General features: G+C 44.1%; 1 protein-coding gene across 3 annotated transcripts in view; it reads left to right on the top strand.

Moving 5' to 3' along the window:
* Positions 1 to 457: 457 nt before the first annotated feature.
* The window catches only part of aplp2 (amyloid beta (A4) precursor-like protein 2), a 129,702-nt gene continuing 108,872 nt past the window's right edge, over positions 458 to 21,287 (top strand). For 2 of the 3 annotated variants that reach the window (XM_078426842.1, XM_078426843.1), the window contains exon 1: positions 459 to 633. In XM_078426842.1, coding sequence (XP_078282968.1) covers positions 541 to 633 — 93 coding nt within the window. In that variant the 5' untranslated portion in view covers positions 459 to 540. Of the gene's footprint in view, positions 634 to 21,287 lie in introns of all 3 variants that reach the window. The other variant, XM_078426841.1, reaches the window with a different exon arrangement.

The raw sequence follows: 21,287 nt of genomic DNA, 5'->3' as shown, positions 1-21,287 counted from the left end.
TTGTCTCGTTTCATGGCAGTTGGTGCTCTGGGATGACAGAAGATTTGATGGCGTGATTTTGTGAATCTCTTTGCTTATTTACAGCCCTGGATATCCAACACATTTAGACTCTGGTCCCAGTTCAGTGTAAGTGAAGGTTGCCCTGACAGAACACCTCCCACTTTGCTCAACTGTATAGGATTTGGATAAGGAGAAACAGAAAGAAGATGAAGAGAGTTGGGTCAGGGACTGAGTAAGAGAGAGGAAAATTGGAGTGGGGATGTGAGGGAGAAGTTGGGGAAAATGTGTAGTGTTGAGGAAGAATGGGAGATGGAGGAAAGAGAGCGAGAGTTGCGAAGACCTTGCTTCCTCCTTCAGCTGAGTAACTTGGTAGCTGATGGAGCGGGAGCGGGAGCGCGCAGGTGGAGGACGTGCCGTTCGCGAGCGAGCACGTCGTGCTGCGTGGGCTGGGGGCGCGCAGCTGGTCGGTGCTCGGGGGCGCGCAGGAGCTGGTGTCGACGCTCGGGACGAGAGGCTGAGTAGAGCGGGAGCAGGTCCGTCATGGCAACCGGAGCCGTCCTTGCCCTTGTCGGCCGCCTACTGCTGCTGCTGCTGCTGCTGGCGGCGCAGCCCGTGGGGGCTGCTTATGTCGAGGTAAGGTCGGAGCCCGCCCTGTCCCGTCCGCCCCCCGCCCTGTCCCGTCCGCCCCCCGCCCTGTCCCGTCCGCCCCCCGCCCTGTCCCGTCCGCCCCCCGCCCTGTCCCGTCCGCCCCCCGCCCTGTCCCGTCCGCCCCCCGCCCTGTCCCGTCCGCCCCGGAGGGTGGCGACCCGGCCCGTTATCTCCGCCCTTGGATTTACCACAGAAATCACTGCCGCCCGCCCGCCCGGCCGGCTCTGCGCCACATCGCCGGGGAGTCGCCCCTTGCCCTGCCCTGTTGGATGGGATGGGATGGGCCGCGGCCGGGAGACGGAGGCTGCATGGAGTGGGTGCGGGCTGCATTGCGCTGGGCCGGGGGCAGGGAGGGAGGGGCTGTGGCCGCTGACTGAACAAGGAGAGGGAGGGGCTGTGGTGTCTGGCTGACGAGGGGAGAGGGGTTGTGGTCAGGCTGAGGAGGGGAGAGAGGGGTTGTGGTCAGGCTGAGGAGGGGAGAGAGGGGTTGTGGTCAGGCTGAGGAGGGGAGAGAGGGGTTGTGGTCAGGCTGACGAGGGGAGAGGGGTTGTGGTCAGGCTGAGGAGACGATGGAAGGGTTATGGGTCTAGGTGACGAAGGGAGAGAGAGAGAGAGGTGTGGCCGCTGGCTGAGGGTTGTGTCTGGCGGAGGAAGGGAGGTGTTGTGGTCAGGCTGAGGAGGGGAGGGACTATATGGGCTGGTTAATGAGGGAGACGGTGGGTGGGAGAGGGAAGTGTGCAGCGTGGGTGCAGACAACAGAATGGTGATGGTGTGGGTTGAGGGGGGAAAGAGAGAACAATCATTTGGAAGCACAGGGAGGAGGAGGAGGGGTGGTTGTATCTATGAATTGGGATGAGGCTTTGTGTGGATGAGCCTTGGGGGAGGGTATCCAACGTTGTCTTCATCGTCGGTTAGGAGGTTGGAGAAACAAGGGTTTTTGCTCTCCATCCCAGTGTAGGTGGGGCAGGTTCTGGTGGTTTCCTTTGATTGTGAGGATTGAGAAGGCAGTCCTGGAGGGCTATTTGTGTGCTGAGGGAAGAGGGGTAAGTGAGATCAGGGACTAGGTTTTGGTGAGGGGGTGTTTCTGGCAGGTGGGTGTGATGTTCCTGGTAGACTGTAGCAGAAACGCGTGGGCTGACATTGGGATGACAGTGGTGACGAGGTGAACTCTCTGGTCTTGCAATACCATCTGGTGGACTGCAGCCCTGGTGGTCAGTGGTCCTGAATCTCTGAGAGGATGACTGTCACTCCACTGTTTACAGATGGGTGAATGGCCTTTGGACACCTGATCCTTTCCCGGTGTAATGAAGATGTTTTGGGGGATGACTGGGAAGACCTGACTCCATTCTGTTGGAGGCTTTAACATTGGCATTTTCCAATTCTTGGAATATATTTAGTATTTCAGGAAGCAGTCTTGTAGTATTTTCCTTTGCTGATCGCTCTAGTTTTGATCCTTGTGCGAGAAAATGCAACTGTTTGCTGATGCACTGTGGACTGGAAAGCATATTCTTAATCTACATTTCTGGCACTTGGCACCAATTTGCGATTCCTCACATAATTCCTTGCACAGACGATTAATCAGGCACAGTGTTGCATGTCCGGAAATATTTTTGTTTGGGCATCACATAGATCAAAACAAAGACTTTGCAAATAGTCTGCATTGTACCTAAACACGAGTGCGCCAGCTGGCAATATATTACAGTCGCGTGGCTACTGCAATGTTTGCTGTTGCATTGCTGTTTCAGTGACTTCCATGTTCTCTTGTCGATACTTGATAGTTTTGGTTACATTTGCAAATAAGTGTGTTAAAATTGCAGCATCTATTGTTAATCAAATGTATCTTTCAGTGGAATTTTTGCTTGTAGTTGGTACGTTCAAGAGCATCAAAGGTCATGGGCAGAAGATTTACACCATAATTTCTCTTTGTATTAATCCTCACGAGAGCAGGAGTAACTACAAGGCATGAAAAACGAAGTTTTGTATGGACTTGTGGCAACAGTTTACCGCAATAACTGTTGGAAGAAACTCGAAGGGTGGCAAGATATAGCAAAGGTTATAGTAACAGTTCTCGGGATCAGCAATCAATTCCGTGTACAGAGTTTGCGTGTTCTCTTTGTGGCATCACAGGTTTCCTCTGGGGGCTCCAGTTTCCTTCCACAGACCAACAATGCATTGGTAGGTTAATTAACTGTTCTAAAAATGAACTCTACTCAATTATCCCATGGTAATGGAGAAAACCAAGGGGGAGTTGATGGATATGAGTGAGAGAGAATAGGTTTCAGGAATACAGGGAACAAAAGGAGAACAGGAGAGGCACGAGGGACCGTAGATGCTGGAGCAGGAATGGGATTCGTAAGGAGCTGCAGATGCTGGAGCACGAAGTGCAGCAGGATAATGGAGACGCAAGACGGCTTCTGTCACCTGTTGAGTTACTCCAGTGCTTCGTGTTTTGCTGAAGGAATGGGATTTATCCGTTGGAAAAGACATAAGCTGGAGAACAGGTCTGAAGAAGGGCCTCGTCCCGAAACTCACCTATTCCAGAGATGCTGTCTGACCTGCTGAGTTACTCCAGCTTTTTGTGTCTATCTTCGGTTTAAACCAGCATCTGCAGATCCTTCCTACACCTATTGATCCCTTGGGAGCCGGCATGGACTTAATGGACTCGCCTTCTTCGAAGTTAAAGATGAGAAGTGCTGGTTTCTGCAGTTTAGAATGTGAAATAATGGTAAGAAGGGAGAGTATGTTTTTGATAACCAGTGGAGACTGAAATATAGATGATTTTAAGCCTCGAGACAACGCAAACTGAAGAGGTCATAACTGGGATACACAAAAGAATGCAGATGCTGGAATCCGGAGCAAAAAAAAAAAACTGCTGGAAGAACAGTGGATCAGGCAGTATTAATAGATTGAAATCCAATTTCCTTCACAGATGCTGCCTGACCTGTTGGGTTCCCATGCCAGCTTGACCTTTGCTTATAACTTGATGCCTATTTTTTTAGTCCTGTTATGAAATGTTGGTTTTCATTGTCTGAATAAAATATCTTGATGAAGCCTCAGAATCAGTGTTGAAGAAGAAATGTCATGAAGCAATGTTATATAATACAAATGCAAGCAAAAGGGCTGAGGTTAGAAACTAGGAACAGCAGATGCTGGTTTACAAAAAAAGACAGTTTTGGAGTAGCTCAGCGGGTCAGGCAACTTTTGTGGAGAACATGGATAGGTGATGTTTCAGGTCGGAACCCTTCAGACTGATTGTGGTTGGGGGTGAGAGGGGAAGGAAAACTGGAAGAGAGGAAGGGCAAAACAAAATCTGGCAGGTGAGGTGACGCAAGTGGGTGGGGGGGGGGGGTTGATACACAGATGGTTAGATAATGGTAGAAGATATGAGATGAAAGGATTGAAGAGTTGAGAATTGTGAGGAACAAATGTAGGTGGAAGAGGGGAGAAACAAGTGCAACTCCAGGTGGGGTCATGAGAGAGAATGAGGGGGGGTGGGGTGGGGGCGGGGGGGGGGGGGGGGGTTGTAGAGGTTACCTGAAATTGGAGAATTTAGTATTCATACTGTTGGGTTGCAAGCTACCTGTGGAATATGAGGTGATATTCCACCAGTTTGCATGTAGCCACACTGTTTCAATGGAAGAGGCCAACGACATGGGAATGGGAAGGGAAGTTAAAATAGTTAGCAATTTGGAGATCCAGTAGACCGTGGCGAACTGAGCACATGTGTTCGCATAACGGTAGCCAAATCTATGCTTGGTCTCGCGATGTACAGGAGGCCGCATTGGGAACACCGGATGCAGTATGTGGACAGAGGAGGCACATATGAACCTGCCTCACCTGGGCGGACTACTGTGGTCCCTGGATGGAGGTGATGGGGGAGGTATAGGGACAGGTGTGACATCTGTTGTTGTAGGGGATAGTACTTGGGGAGGGGTGGTTTAGGTGGAAAGGGATGAATTTTCTAGGGAGCAGTCTCTGCGGAAGGCGGAACCGGGTGGGGATGGGAAGATGTAACTGGCGGGATCACAATGGAGGTGGTGGAAATGTTGAGATTGATATGTTGGATTTGAAGGCTGGTTGGGTGAAAGGCGAGGACCTGGGGATCCTTATTCTGTCTATTGGAGAAAGAGCAGAACTACGGGATACAGGAGATGCGGGTGAGGGATCCATCTATGACAGAAAGGCGGGAAGAAAGAGGACATCATGAATGTCCTCAAATGGAAAGCCTCATCTTGGGAGCAGATGCGGCAAAGACGGAGAGTGTCTTTGCAAGAGGCAGGGTGGGAGGAGGTATACAGGGTATGTAAACATTTACACAGATTTTTTGCCTCAATTACTTTCTTCCATGCTGTAGCATGTTATACATTTCCTCTTGGGTGGCAATTTTAATGTGCATTGCTGAAAACATGCTTTTATCTCAGCATGCCTAAGATTGCTAGCTTGTCTGCCTGTTTAAGAGAGATTTGATTCTGATACATAGCTGAGAGTTTGTGTTACATGCAGCATTGATTTCCAATAATCGGATCATTGTATGCAGGTGTGTGATGTATGCCATTTGCCTGTTTCAAAAGCATTAACATTTGTATTCAGGAATAAATTGAATTGCTGGGCCTGTTTCAAATAACAGTAAGAATGTTTAGCCCAGGGTGGAAATGTTAAAGACTAGAGGGTATAGCTTTAGAATGAGTAGGAAGGAACTGTAGATGCCGGTTTAAACCAAAGAGAGACACAAAAAGCTGGAGTAACTCAGCGAGACAGGCAGCATCTATGGAGAGAAGGAATGGGTGCCGTTTCGGGTCGAGACCCTGCCTCAGACTGTCCTGCTGAGTTACTCCAGCTTGTTGTGTCTATCTTAGCTTTAGAATGAGTGGGGCAAAGTTTAAAGGAGAGGTAGTGCATCAAACGCACTGACAAAAGTGGTTGTGGAGGCAGTTACAATAGTAGCATTTAAGAGGCTTTTAAATAGACAAATGGATAAACAGGGAATGTGGGGTTATGAATCACATCCAAGCAGATGAGATTAGTTTATCTTGGCATTATGTTCAGCACAGACATTGTGGGCTGAAGGGCCTTTACTGTGTGGTTCTGGCTTTGTGTTATGTGCAGAGGCAAACAAAAAGCAGCTAATTTCAAAAAGATCAAAGTCTGTCTACATAATTCCTTTCAATCTTTGCCAGGATCTAGGATCAGATTCACTGAGATTTCATACAGTTGCATAAGCTTCAAGACTATTTTTAGCACATTTGAACATCATTGCCGTTGTTCATAATTAACTGCGCAGTGCTGATGTTGGGAAATTATCTTTAAAGATCTTTTTGTTAAACATTTATTTACTTAGTATGTAAAAGTTTTCTGTTTTTCCCTGACTGGGTAAGTTGCTTGAAATTTGGATTGGCGATGGTCGATGGGTCTGCTTTGTGTAAACAGCAATTCACTTTGCATGAATCGAAGAGCAGTTTCTTCCTCTTTGAATCTTGAAAGATTATGTTTTTTTTAACCTTATCTCTTAATCTGTGAATCATTATCACTTTCGGACAAAAAACATCCATGCAATAGCTGACAAAGCTGAAGTCCTGACTTGTGGCGCCCAGCAGATCTAACATGTATATAGTGCTTGTATGTACATGTTAAAATCTGCACATGACATTGCAGTGAGATTTAATGAATGTACATGTTGGAGCTTTGGACTCCACTCAATAGGAAGATTATGACAGTTCGAAGGTATTTATTCACAAAATGCTGGAGTAACTCAGCAGGTCAGGCAGCATCTCGGGAGAGAAGGAATGGGTGACGTTTCGGGTCGAGACCCTTCTTCAGACTGATGGCAGGGGAGGGGGCGGGACAAAGTCGGGACAGATTCAGAGTCTGAAGAAGGGTCTCGATCTGAAACGTCACCCATTCCTTCTCTCCCGATATGCTGCCTGACCTGCTGAGTTACTCCAGCATTTTGTAAATAAATACCTTTGATTTGTACCAGCATCTGCAGTTATCTTCTTATACAGATTATGACAGTTGCTGGTTTGATGACATGCAAATATGGAAATGAGGCAATCTGCCAGAGAATCTGAGGGTCAGGCTGCATTTGGGGGTTTGAGGAAGAAAGGAATTGTCGACATTGGATGAGATTAGTGTGGATGCAAGGGATATGATTTGGAGTCATATAGTCAGATTCATACAGTGTGGAAACGTGACCAACATGACCGACACTAGTCCCACCTCATAACACCTCATATTTCATTTGGGCAGTTTCCACCCCAGCGGTTTGAACATTGACTTCTCCCACTTCAGGTAGTCCCTGCTTCCCCTCTCTATCCCCTCCCCCTTCCCAGTTCGCCTACTAGTCTTCCTGTCTCCAACTACATCCTATCTTTGTCCCGCCCCCTCCCCTGCCATCAGTCTGAAGAAGGGTCTCCACCCAAAACGTCACCTATTCCCTCCTGAGATGCTCCTGACCCATTGAGTTACTCCAGCATTTTGTGTCTACCTTTGATTTAAACCAGCATCTGCAGGTTTTTTTTTACTCCCACCTGCCTGTGTTTGGCACATATCCCTACAAACCTGTCCTATCTATGTACCTGTCCAAATGGTTCTTAAACGTTGCGATAGTACCTGCCTCAACTACCATTTCTGGCAGCTCATTCCACACAGCCACCACCCAATGTGTGAAAAAAAAAGTCACCCCTCAGGTTCCTATCAAGTCTTTCCCTCTCACCTTAAACCCATGTCCTCTGGTTCTCTATTCCCCTCTTTTGGGCAAGAGGTATTTTCTCCCCTTCTGTGCATTTACCTGATCCATACCTCTCATGATTTTGTACACCTATATTAGATCACTCCACATCCTCCTGCGCTCCAAGGAATAAAGTCCTAGTCTGCTCAACCTCTCATATAGCTCAGGCCTTCAAGTCCAGGCAATATCCTATAAATTTTCTCTGCACCCTTTCCAGTTTGACAACATCTTTCCAATAACATGGTGATCAAAACGGAACACAATACTTGAGAGACTTTAAGTTAGTACCTTTTAAAACACGATTTATTACAATTAGTTTCATAATAGTTTGTTCTAGATCTTTATCCCAAATATACTCCAGTTTAATTTGATTTCTCTAATCTATATGAAGATTAAAATTTGTATGTGTGCAGTTATGCATGCATGCATACTTGTTAATTTATATATGTGCATGATTTACTGCAGTACCTCTCTGGTAATAAATGCTGGTCCTTGCTATTCTGACATCCCCAATATAATTTACAGGCATACTACAGGATTACTACATCAGGTAGTTTATTTCCCATGTACTCAAGACATGCTCTGTACCATTCCTGTTGTAGGAAGGTGTACGGCACAGGAGGACATGTACTCAAAACATGCTCTGTACCATTCCTGTTGTACGGCACAGGAGGAGACCATTCAGCCCATCTTGTGTGTTAAGTGAAAAAATAATTATCTTAATTCCATATTCCAATTCTTGGAATTACCACGCAGGTCCTGGCTAATCCCAACTATTTAAAGCATTTTATGAGTGTTTCTCCCTCTACCATTGTTTAAGACTGTGAGTTCCAAGTCCCTCTTACCCTCTGGATAGAAAAAATGATTCTCAAATTCTGCTTAAGGCTCCCTTATTTTTGAGCCTTAAGTGAAATAGGTTCTTGTATATTTAATTCCATATATTCATCGTAACTGCATATGGGTTAATTAGGTGTGAAGGTCTCTATCTGAAATGTCACCTCTCCATGTTCTCCAGAGATGCTGCCTGATCCGTCGAGTTACTCCAGCACTTTGTCGTCTTTTGTAAACCAGAATCTGCAGTGCCTTGTTTCTACTTCTTAATTGGATCTTTCCCCTGCCTTTTTTCCAAAGAAAACAATACAAGCCCCATCAATCTCACCTTAAAGTTGTCAGAAAAAACTACAGCAGAATTGGGCGGCACGGTAGCGCAGCGGTAGAGTTGCTGCTTTACAGCGAATGCAGCGCCGGAGACTCAGGTTCGATCCTGACTACGGGTGCTGCACTGTAAGGAGTTTGTACGTTCTCCCCGTGACCTGCGTGGGTTTTCTCCGAGATCTTCGGTTTCCTCCCACACCTCAAAGACGTACAGGTATGTAGGTTAATTGGCTGGGTAAATGTAAAAATTGTCCCTAGTGGGTGTAGGATAGTGTTAATGTACGGGGATCACTGGGCGGCACGGACTTGGAGGGCCGAAAAGGCCTGTTTCCGGCTGTAGATATATGATGATGATGATGATGAATTGACCAGTTCTTTCAACAAGGGAGAGAATAAGACTTTCATGGACAATGACAGCGTCCTCATAAATTTCCTCTCTAGTGCAATCACATCTTTGCCACAGTGACCAGAACTGTTTGGTACTCAAACTCTGGTCTGCCTAATGTTACATAATTTATTATTTTCGGATGCAGTATCACTGGATTGAAAGTGACTTGATTCCACTTCTGTTCTATTAGTTGTGAGATGGCTGATGAGGCCAGTGTGGGATCAACAGGTTTCTGCCACAAGTGGGGCATGAGATACTTGATGGAGGGTGGGTTGATAGTTTGGTTGGTGCAAAGCTCCCGTGTGTTCCTGATAATAGGACTGGAGGTTCTGGAGTATTGTGTGCAGTTTTAGTCTCCTAATTTGAGGAATGACATCTTTGCTATTGAGGCAGTGCAGCATAGGTTCACGAGGTTAATCCCCGGGATGGCAGGACTGTCATATGAGGAAAGATTGGAAAGACTGGGCTTTTATTCACTGGAGTTTAGAAGGATGAGAGGAGATCTTATAGAGACATATAAAATGATGAAAGGACTGGACAAGCTAGATGCAGGAAAAATGTTCCCAATGTTGGGGGAGTCCAGAACCAGGGGCCACAGTCTAAGAATAAAGGGGAGGCCATTTAAAGCTGAGGTGAGAAAAAACTTTTTCACCCAGAGAGTTGTGAAATTGTGGAATTCTCTGCCACAGAAGGCAGTGGAGGCCATTTCACTGCATGAATTTAAAAGAGAGTTAGATAGAGCTCTAGAGGCTAGTGGAATCAATATATATGGGGAGAAGGCTGGCACAGGTTACTGATTGTGGATGATCAGCCATGATCGCAATGAATGCTGGCTCCAAGGGCCAAATGGTCACCTCCACCTATTTTCTATGTTTTCAATGCAGTCCTAAATATCCCATCTTTTGAGTTGTCAGAGACCAGGGATTCTGTGTTGGAGCAGATATTGTACAATTTCAAAGATGGTAATCAGAACGGAGAATAGACTGTTTCAGGAGTCTTGTGTCAGACAATCAAGCCTATTGGAGCTGAGGATGCTGGCCAGGGAGGAGAAAATAGTCATTCTGTAAGCAACATGAAAGTCTCACTTGTTAAAAGAGCAGTTCTGCTGTAGGTTATCCATCTGTAGTATCAAGTCAGTTGTTCTGTCTCCCTAAATAGTGCACAGCGTTTCTTGCATTTTCCATTCTGTTGGGTATTCCCTTTCGCTGTGACAGCTGTTGCATATTCCAATTTATGCTCTCTCTTTACCCTCATTAGACTGTCAAACAGATGGCTTCATCAACAGCTTCTATTTGCCCCCACACAATCAAAGATATTTCCTTTGTCCTGTACCACTCCCCAAACCTCTGCATTTAATACCAACGTAATTTCTCTCTCGCTCCCCAGGTCTTTGGCCTGCCTGATACATTAACTCTGTTTCTCTTTCTGCAGATACAATGTAACTCTGATCCCTTTCGCTTTGGACTTTGCCAATTTGCTAATAATGCCAATTAGTGGGTTTTCTGGTCTATTGGATTTGTATACATATCTTAAAATGCTTTTAATTAACATTCTTTCAAGATGTTACAGTATTATAAATTATTTAGTGTAGCAGCTGGATTTAAAGGGAACGGAGGAAGTGGGTCTCCAGTGAGTGGGAAGGAAGGATGGCCAGTATAATTTGGTGAGCCAGATAACAAACCACGAAGATTTCTGAGTAGTCAGAATCAGTTTTACATTTCTGTCCAACCTGTTTGTTTCCAGCATTTTCTGCATTTATATCAGGTTTACAGCATCTGGGTTTTTTTTAAACACATTTCATCTTTCTGCATTGTATGTTATACCAGACATTTTTTTTTAGCTCAACATGTATATACAAGTTTTCAGACCTTGAAGGAATGTTTCCAACTTTTAAAAAATCTATTATGATTGTACAGTAAATTATAACAAAACAACATGGAATTGTAGTATAGATGTTAAGAAAAAATACAGATTGTTTCAATCTTTTAACTTAAGTCTGGGAAAAAATGTTTGAACAAGAGAAATTCCAGCTGTCACCCCTGACATTCAATGGCAATTCATGACTGTATCCCCCACTATCAATATTCTCAAGGTTACTATTGACCAAAACTAAAATGAAGTAACCATATACACAGTGTAGTTACAGGAGCAGGTCAGAGCCTATAAGGCATCCTATAATTCCCCAGAGCATGTCCACTATCTGCAAGGCTTGTGTCAGGAGTTTGAAGTAATAATCTCCACCTGCCTGGATGACTGCAGCTTTAACATGGGCTTCACATACTGAGTTAGCATTTAATTGCCCATTCCTTGTTGCCCTAAAGAAGGTGCTGGTGAGCTGCGGCCTCGAACTGCTGCGATCTTTGTGGAGTGGTATTACTACAAGGAAGAGAGTTCAAGAAAATCAACATCATACAGGACATTGCCTTCACTGTTTAAAAGGACGAGAAGCGCATGTTTGTCACAGACGTTGTGGGCTACTGACGCTGTATTGTACTGTTCTATGTCCTGGAAGTTGCCTTCCAGGCCCCACATCATCCTGATTTGGAAATGTGTTGCTGTTGCTGTGCTGTCACTGGGTTAAAAACCTGGAACACTTATGTCAATATAACATAACTGATAATATTCAGAGCTATTCGTTAAAATAAGTAGAATTTTTAAAAATGTAACAATCTTTTGAAACCATAAAATGAGACTGCAGAAGGAAAATGTTTTGCATCAGTGAGGGAGGATGAGCGGGGTAAGGATGTGTGCATGGGAAGGTAAAGGGAGATTGGGTGGAGTGCAGGTGGTAAGAAGAGAATTTTTGGGTGAAGGGGATCCGGAGTGCTCCTTAAACCAGTGGGGGTTTAAAAGGGGGTTTCATTCAAAAGATCAGTTCAGTTTCTAAGGCTGGGCCGAGTTGGTGTTTGGCTCCAAATCCTCCTCCCTATTATTTGCCAATCCACTCTCCTGCCTCTCGTGCTCCTACTATGCAGCAATTGAAGTTGCACCAAAATCTGTCACCCGCAGTTCATGTTTGGATAGATTCTGCTTTCACTACTGCCTCAATACTTGTAGGATCTGACTATCACCTGAATACAATGTCCAGTTAAGTTTCTTCCTCTCTGCATTGTAGTGGCTGGAACTTGATCTCTAGCTCATCACCTGATCTTCTGTTCCTTGATCGAAAGATGCGTATTACAAATGTGGTTCCTGTGATCAGTGGCCTCCACCACCTCCCACATACTCTTAGCACAACACATCACCTGCCCGACCTTCTCAGTCATCATTAGTACTTAAAATGTTCAAATTTGACATCATAACAGTCCAGTTGATTTCAAGCTACCCATTTAGATAGAGAGGAATATGGGTCAAACATGCGCAAATAGGACAAACAAGATGTGCTTCTTGGCGGGCATGGATGTATTGGACTGAAAGGCCTGTTTCTAATTGAGTGCGTTCGAAATTATAAAATGGAGCAAGATCAAAAAGCCTGCAAAACCTACCTGTATTTGTGATGTCAGAAACTTTTATAAATCTACCTTTGGAGCTCTTGGTTTGGCTCACTGCAGTTAATGTTTAGTCAATCATGATTTTTTAATGATTACATAGGACTGAAAGATCTACAGAGCGAGAGATGATTCCCTATTAAAGTAAACTCCCTGGCTAGGTTAATCTAGAACTGGGATGGCTCGCAAATTAAGGGGTCAGACATTCAAGCCCATTTTACCAATCAGAAAGTAATGAACCTTTGAAGACAGTACCTCAGCATCTGTAGGAAGGAACTGCAAATGCTGGTTTGCTTCTTTAAAGAAGGATTGCGAAGCCGTTACGTTTTCTGATAATCACTATCCTCAATCGTCATCAATACTGAAATGTTTCACAATGCAAATTGTTTAATTAGATTAATTTAAATGGTTCAATGGTGGCATTTCAATGTATCTCCATCTTATTTGCCAAAACATGTGAATTGTTAGTTCAGAAATGCAATCATTGTGCTACAGTCTACAGAACAAAGGTATCACAAAAAGCTGGAGTAACTTAGCGGGTCAGGCAGCATCTCAGGAGAGAAGGAATGGGTGACGTTTCGGGTCGAGACCCTTCTTCAGACTGATGTCAGGGGAGGGGACGGGACAAAGAAAGGATGTAGTTGGAGACAGGAAGATAGTGGGAGAACTGGGAAGGGATAGAGGAGCTATCTAAAGTTAGAGAAGTCAATGTTCATACCGCTGGGGTGTAAGCTGCCCAAGCGAAATATGAGGTGCTGTTCCTCCAATTTGCGGTGGGCCTAACTATGACATAGAGAGGCCATTGATAGAAAGGTGGGACTGGAAGTGGGAGGGGAAGTTGAAGTGCTGAGCCACCGGGAGATCAGGTTGGTTAAGGTGGACTGAGCGAATGTATGGGTCAAAACGTGGTCGTAGAGTAGGAGGGGAGGAGGAGTCACAGAGGGGGAGCAGTGAGAGAGCATGTTACTAAACTCGTCGAAGAGAGGAGGAGAACTTATTCAAAGTAGACATACCTTGAGGAGAAATCGCAGTAGAGCGGCAAGTTGTGTAGAAAAATTGTGTAGTGTCTGGGTCAGAACGTGGTCGTAGAGTAGGAGGGCAGGAGGGGTCACAGAGGGGGAGCAGCGAGAGAGAACAGAACAATGCAGCACAGGACCAGTTCCTTCAGCCCGCAATGCCTGTGCGAACGTGATGTCAAATTAAACTCATCCCTTCTGCCTGTATGTAATCCTTATTACTCCATTTGCATATTAATTTACCTGTCCAAAAGCCTCCTAAAAGCTGCTGTTGTGTCTGCTTCCTTCACCACCATTGGCAGCACGTTCTTGGCACTCACCTTTGTCTGTTTTTAAAACAAAACTGTCCTGCATACACCCTTTAAACCTTTCCACTCTTATCTTAAAGCTATTCCCTCTCACCCTTAATATCTCCACACCGGGGACAAGGTTCTGCCTTCTACCCCACTTATGCCTCATAATTTTTATATACCGATCAGTTCTCCTCTCAGCTTCCAATGTTTCAAAGAAAACAATCCGTTTCTCCAACCTCCTTGTAGCCAATATCCTCTAATCCATATAGCATTCTGCACCGACTCCAAAGCCTCCACATCCTTCGTGTAATGGGGTGATCCATTGCACCAAACTGCTATAAAGGTGCAGGACTTTCATTGCCCTGACCAATGAAGGCAAGCGTGCCATACACCACATTTACCACTCCATCTTCTTGTATTGCTACTTTAAAGGAGTTATGGGCGAGAACCCTAAGATCCATAGAAACATAGGAAATAGGTGCAGGAGGAGGCCATTCGGCCCTTCGAGCCAGCACCGCCATTCATTGTGATCATGGCTGATCGTCCCCAATCAATACCCCGTGTCTGCCTTCTCCCCATATCCCTTGATTCCACTGGCCCTGAGAGCTCCATCTAACTCTCCCTTAAATCCATCCAGTGATTTGGCTTCCACTACCCTCTGTGGCAGAGAATTCCACAAATTCACAACTTTCTGGGTGAAAAAGGTTTTTCTCACCTCAGTTTTAAATAGCCTCCCCTTTATTCTAAGACTGTGGCCCCTGGTTCTGGACTCGCCCAACATTGGGAAAGTTTTTCCTGCACTCCATGTTTCCTTCCCTTTCTCACTGTCACCCACCTTCTCTCTTCCAGTACCTTTGGTGTAACAATCTCACTGTAGGAATTGTCGAGGAACGACTCTGTTTCTCGGACGAACCTGAGGTCATCCACTTCTCCAGTTCCCCAATAGGGTCCTTCAGGAGCTGTACCTGGATACACTTGTCACACTTGTAGCAGCCAGAGGCACCCACAGTGTCCCTGACCTCCCACATCCTGCAAGCATCACACTGAATCAGCTTGCTTGGCACTTCTGTACATCATTGCTATTATCGCTCTGTACATCATTGCTGTTATCGCTATGTCCTGCCATAACATGTTGTGACCTGCAGGGTTGTACAACTGAAAGTTATTACTTAGATGAAATATTTTGCCCCATGAATTAGGGGGAAGAGGAGCTTGTAGGGTCTCTGTTGGAGTGTATGAGCAGCCGGAAGGTGCATGCATAGCTGGGTAGGTAAGAAAGGACCGATTGCAATTTATACAGCACCACTCATGACTTCCAAAATGCTTTACAACCAGTGAAATACTTTTGAAATGTGGTTGTGATTGTAATGGAAATAGAGCAGCCAAATTGTTCACCGTGTATCCCTACAAATGGTGTAGGAAACAAAAACTGCAGATGCTAGTTAAAATCTAAGGTAGACACAAAATGCTGGAGTAACTCAGCGGGTCAAGCAGCATCTTGGGAGAGAAGGAATGGGTGACCTTTCCGGTCAAGACTCGTCTTCAGACTGAAGAAGGATCTCGACCCGAAACATCACCCATTCCTCTCCCGAGATGCTGCCTGACCTGCTGAGTTACTCCAGCATTTTGTGTCACCCTACAAATGGTAATGTGAAATGATCAGATTTTTAAATTGTATTACTTGAAAAATAAATATTAACTAGGACATTGAAATTAACTGCCTCGGACCTCTTTGATTATCAATGTGGGATAATTTTTGCTTTTCCCAGCCTTGGTTTGTTATTACTTGCGAAAAGCAGCACCTCCAACTGCGTGCATTCCTCAGTATTGTACTTGTGGAAGTGTGTGTGGGAAGTGGATCTACTTGTGTAGCTGTGTTTGCTAATGCTTATAAGAGGCCGTGTCAGGCTTACTGCATATATTGAAAGGGCAGTGCATGTTAAAAAAACATTTGTAAGTTGTCAACAGTACATTGTTTCTTGTTCTTAATTGGAAAAGTTGTGCTTATTTTGTGGTTTGTCAGCAGTTTATTTTAATTGGTTGTCATTGCAGGTCATTTCACTGAAAACAGTTTAATGGGCTTGATGATGTTATGTACTATTTTTGAATTTGTTTTATAGTGTGGCCTAAAGTCTTGGGTTGTTGAAGTGGTGTTCATTTGTACACATTAATAACATTTTTGTATTGCTGTTGTGGTGTTCTGTAGATAGATAATTCGTGGGTGAACTGGCAGCTAACCAGGTAAGAGCAGTGGATGCATATTTGCCAGGCCTGGGATTGTCTTGGCTTCTGTTGTTATATATTTAGGTCGTTTGAATTATGCCCTCCAGCATGAGGCTTGTGATTTAAATCTTGTGGTTTTAATAGGATTTAACTGCATTGTTTTTAAAGATGCTGATTAACAAGAGCTTGCATTTAAATAGTGTATTAACATAATACTTCATAAGTTGGTTGGAAAAGGTGGTCAAAATATAACTATGGTTTAAAATAACAATTCTTTTGACTTATTTGGATTCTTCATTACTGTTAAGGTCATGAAAAATTAAAAACTCTGTTTATAGAGAATGACGAGCTTTGGGTGTTGCTGGTTTGTATATATAATTAATTTTACTATTTGTTACTGCTTGATAATGTTTTATTTTGGTATGTAAAGGGACTCAGCTATACATTTTCAAACTAACTATTCAGTCTTGTTCTGTAAACATTGTTTGCCATTTTTGTTTGAGATTTGACTTGATAACATCTCTTGAACTTTCAAGCTGTTAATTTATAAGATTAAAAGACATAAATAATGTCACTAAGTTTGATCAATTCCTTTGTCACTTGGAATGATAATGCTACCCTTTTCCCCCAATATAGTAACCAGTTGATTTTTGATTGATTGATTCTGGTCTTCTGTCTCCAGAACTCCATTCCGGCATGCATCAATAAAATGATGATGAAACTGCCGATGTTCTGCTTACAGATGTCTCGCATGAATTTATGTTGTGACAGCTTTAATTATGTCTCTTCGAAGCTTTTGGTTTGTTTTTATGCCAAAATTATAGCAGACAAAAGTGGTCCGTTCTCGTACAAACAAAAAGAGCGAGTTATCCAAAGTTTGAGAATTCGATGTTGAGTTCGGCAGTCCACCATGTGCCCAGACGTGATGAGTTGTTTAGTTTGGAGATACAACATAGAAACAAGTCCTTGGGCCCACCGATTGTTGATTACCTGTTCACACCAGTTTTCTGTTATCCCACTTACACGTCCATTCCCTGCATACTTGGGGCAATTTCTGAAGCCAATTAACCTGTAAACACACACAACTTTGGGATGTGGGAGGAAACCAGGGCGCCCAGAGGAAACCCACACGGTCACAGGAAGAACATGCAGGCTCTACACAGATAATACCCAAGGTCAGGATCGAACCTGGGTCCCTAACGCTAAGAGGCAGCAGCTCTACCACCTATGCCACTGTGATGCCCTTATTTCTTCTTGTTGTTCCTCGGGCTTGTGTTGAGCCTCATTGTGCATTACATCTGCGGACTGAGCACGGTGTTTTGCAAAGCAATCATTCAATCTACATTTAGTTTCTTTGCAGGCAGCATTGTGATCACAAGATTGGAAGTGCAAGTAAATGACAGCTGAGAAAGGCCGAGTTACTGGATGGTGGAACTATGGCAGCTAGCCAGGAAGGGGATGATAGGATGGGTATTGGATTCTTCCAATCGCATAGGAAAAAAAACTTACAACTGGTAGTAGGTGAGGATGGAAGAGCAGATCACAGATATGTGAAGGAAAGTATTCCTTAAAAATGCTGAGGGGGAAGGGAATTCGCAAAATGTCACTACAAGACTCATTCCCTTCCATTTTTTGGCATTTTAAGCCAGGTTGTTTTTTGAAGATAGACACAAAATTGCTGGAGTAACTCAGCGGGACAGGCAGCATCTCTGGAGAGAAAGAATGGGTGACGTTTCGGGTCAAGACCCTTCAGACTTTTTTGCATATCTTTCATTCATTTGTTCTATTTCTCTCTACCATCAACATCTCTCGTTTCCCTTTCCCCTGACTTGTAGTCTGCAGATGGGTCTCGGCCCGAAACGTCACTCATTCCTTCTCTCCAGAGATGCTGCCTGTCCTACGGAGTTACTCCAGCATTTTGTGTCCATCTTCGGTTTAAACCAGCATCTGCAGTTCCTTTCTGCACATTGTTTATTGTTTGTTGTCATACACACATGTAGGGTGAGGTACATATGGAATTAAACATCTCGTTTGCAGCCGCATCACAGGCACATAGACTCAGACAAATGATACGATACGATAAAACTTTACTCATCTCCGGAGGGAAATTGGTCTGCCGACACTCGCAACACACAAGGTACACAAAAACTTGAAATTAAAAATGAAAAAAAAAAAAAAAAGACATGCGTCTGTTGGTTGGCTGCCATGTGCACAGCGCCTTCACCGGAACAAATGAACAAACAAACAAACACAGACTTATCCCCTGGACAGAGGATTCTAAACTAGAATGCCCCCCACACCCCCTACGCCAGGTCCCCATTGTTCTTCACGGCGGTCCCCTCCATGCCTAGTCTCCATTGTCTTCCACTCCCCCCTCATGATCATTGACCGTGAGGTTCCCATTGCCGCCAAGGCAAAATCGCAAAAACATAAATTATACATACATAAATTACACATACAATTTCTAAAAGAAAGACTCTTTAAAACAAGGCATTTGTGCAAAAACATAATTAGAGAAACGGTCCATGGTCGTGCGTAGCGTTCCATTACTGAGGGAGCATTAGTGTTTTGCAAGAACCTGAGAGTGGTAGAATCTGTGGGGTGAAAAATATTGGGATTATTGTAGGATTAGTATAAAATGGGTGGTTGATGATTGGTGTGACTCTTCCCCACCACAGCCATCATTTAGCCACAGTGACGACTGCTTCTCATCTGGCCAACTGACACTTTAATGTCCAAACCCACGACAACCATTTGCACCCAAAAAATGTAAATTTGGAGCAGAGTAGACTTCTCAGTTCCAACTGAACCATTCAGTAAGTTCATGGATGATCTGGTTGCAACTTCAACAACATATTCCCATATACAGTGCTCGCAATACTATAATATTTCTCTTCTCTGCATCAAAGCCTCAAAGAAGAATCTGGCATTGAAACATGTTCCATGGACTCTCAACGTGAAGTCACTTGGTGAACAAAATTTCCCTTGCACCTTTATGGGTTAGCCCATCTTTTTAGATAGTGGTCATTAGTTTGAGATTTAACAGTCTCTGCATCCATGTTCAGGATCTTTGTTGCACTTGGTGAGTACCCTGAAGGGATTTGAACGATCTTAATTAAAGTTTTTAATTGTAAATAAAATTATGTGCAGGTAGATACAAAATGTTGGATAACTCAGCGGGTCAGGCAGCATCTCTGGAGAGAAGGAATGGGTGACGTTTTGGGTCGAGACCCTTCTTCAGACTGATGTCGGGCTGGGCTGGGGCGGGACAAAGATAGGATGTAGTAAGGGACAGGAAGATTAGTGGGAGAACTGGGAAGAGGGAGGGGATAGAGAGGGAAAGCATGGACTATGAAGTCAGAGAAATCAACATTGACTGGGGTGTAAACTGAGGTGTTGTTCCTCCAATTTGCACTGGGCCTTACTCTGCCAATGGAGGAGGCCCAGGACAGAGAGGTCAGATTGGGAATGGGTGGGTGAGTTAAAGTGCTGAGCCACCAGAAAATCAGGTTGGTTAAGACGGACTGAGCGGAGGCGTTCAGCGAAACGATCACCGAGCCTGCGCTTGGTCTCGCCGATGTAGAGAAGTTGACACCTGGAACAATGGATACAGTAGATGAGGTTGGAGGAGGTGCAGGTGAACCTCTGCCTCACCTGGAAAGACTGTTTGGGTCCTTGGATGGAGTCGAGGGGGGAGGTAAAGGAATTATGTGCATTGTTTCAGGTATTTGTGTTCATGTACTTTGAGGAGTTTCTTTTTTTTTACCAAGTATCTTGAGCTTTGGAATACACCCAGGACATTTTTTTGAAATAATGGGAAGCATCTTTTCATGTTCTGCTTTTTTTGGGGTTAACAGAACTTTTTTCAGAAATATAAATCATAAATTGAGGCACACCTCACAATTAAACATCTTTCTAGTCAACTGATGATCTTAGCGGTAGGAAGAAATGCCATCCTTGATTGTGGCCGGCAATGTGATTAATTATTCTCTCTGAAAAAGTATTTTCCCTGTGATTCTTTTTTAACTGGAGTAATTCTTTCTCCTTGGTTCCTATTTTATGTTCAAACGATTTTCTGTTGTGAACCGAATACAGGTTATGAGTCCCCTTGTCAATTGTAATTGCTGTTCATAATTCATGCCACTGCACTTTTATTCTGAAGAGACTGTCTTATGAAGGTGGCATTGTTCTTTCACCAGGCTCATTTATCTCTGTCAGTTGGTAAACTCTTATTCTTTCCTAAATTTGTTAGTATACTAGAGAACACAATCCACTACCAGTTTCAAGTCGTTGTCCTTGATGTGAACTTGTATCTTTTGAATCCCCATTTGTCTGGTTCAGTTTACATCCAAATCTTATCATTTGCTGTTTCAGCTCTGATTGGTTGGCTCGCCACACATGTAGGTGGTGTCCTTCCTACTAATTACTTCCTGTGTTTCCATAAGTTTAAAAAAATGCGAACTGGAATTCTGAACCAAAAATACAAAATGATGTCAACACTAAGTAGTTTGGTAGCATCTGTGGAACAAGATACAATTAAAGTTTCAGAATGGAGTCACTTCCTGAGAACTGGGTCTGCCCATTTCTAACATACATAGAACATAAACAGAACAGCACAGGAACAGGACCTTCAGCCCACAATGTCGGCGCTGAACACTGTAATTGTAAGCTAATCCTATCTGCCTGCACAAAATCTATATTCCTCTATTCCTGTCCATGTGTCTGTCTAAATGTTTTTTAAAATGCTGCTATTGTATCTGCGTCTACCATTTGCCTTGGTAACACGTTTCAGGCAGCTACTACCTACCCATTTTTTAATAAAATAACCTGCCTTGTAATTCACCTTTAACCTTTAACTTTTCCCTTTCACACTCTAGGATTCTACGAATCAACACATTTCCATTTTTCTCCAAACCATTTATTGACACAGCGAACACAAGGTTCCATCACTGATCATTGGGGAACACCTCTTAACTCAAATCAAACCTGTACTATTATTGTTACCTTAATCTTTGATACAGATGCTCCCTGACTTACGATGCTTCGACTTACGATATTTCGACTTTGCGATGGTGCAAACGGCAGCGACCTTAGCAAGCTGTAGCTCGCTCCGGTCACGTGATCAGGTGTATTTAATGCATTTCAACTTACGATATTTTTGGTTTATAATCGGTTTCTCGGAACATAACCCCATCGTAAGTTGAAGAGCACCTGTACTTGCCTGCCATGTGAGACCTTGTTAAATGCTGTATGAAAGTTAATGTAGTCGTCAGTCACTGTCCGACCCTCATCAGTAATCTTTGTTAGCTTGTCAAGAACCTCATCAAATTACCAGGACATGACCTGCTG

The sequence above is a fragment of the Rhinoraja longicauda genome, chromosome 32, assembly GCF_053455715.1.
Source record: "Rhinoraja longicauda isolate Sanriku21f chromosome 32, sRhiLon1.1, whole genome shotgun sequence".
Classification (NCBI taxonomy): domain Eukaryota; kingdom Metazoa; phylum Chordata; class Chondrichthyes; order Rajiformes; family Arhynchobatidae; genus Rhinoraja; species Rhinoraja longicauda.
Note: the sequence above shows the minus strand (reverse complement) of the source record. Positions and strands in the feature narration are given on the sequence as shown.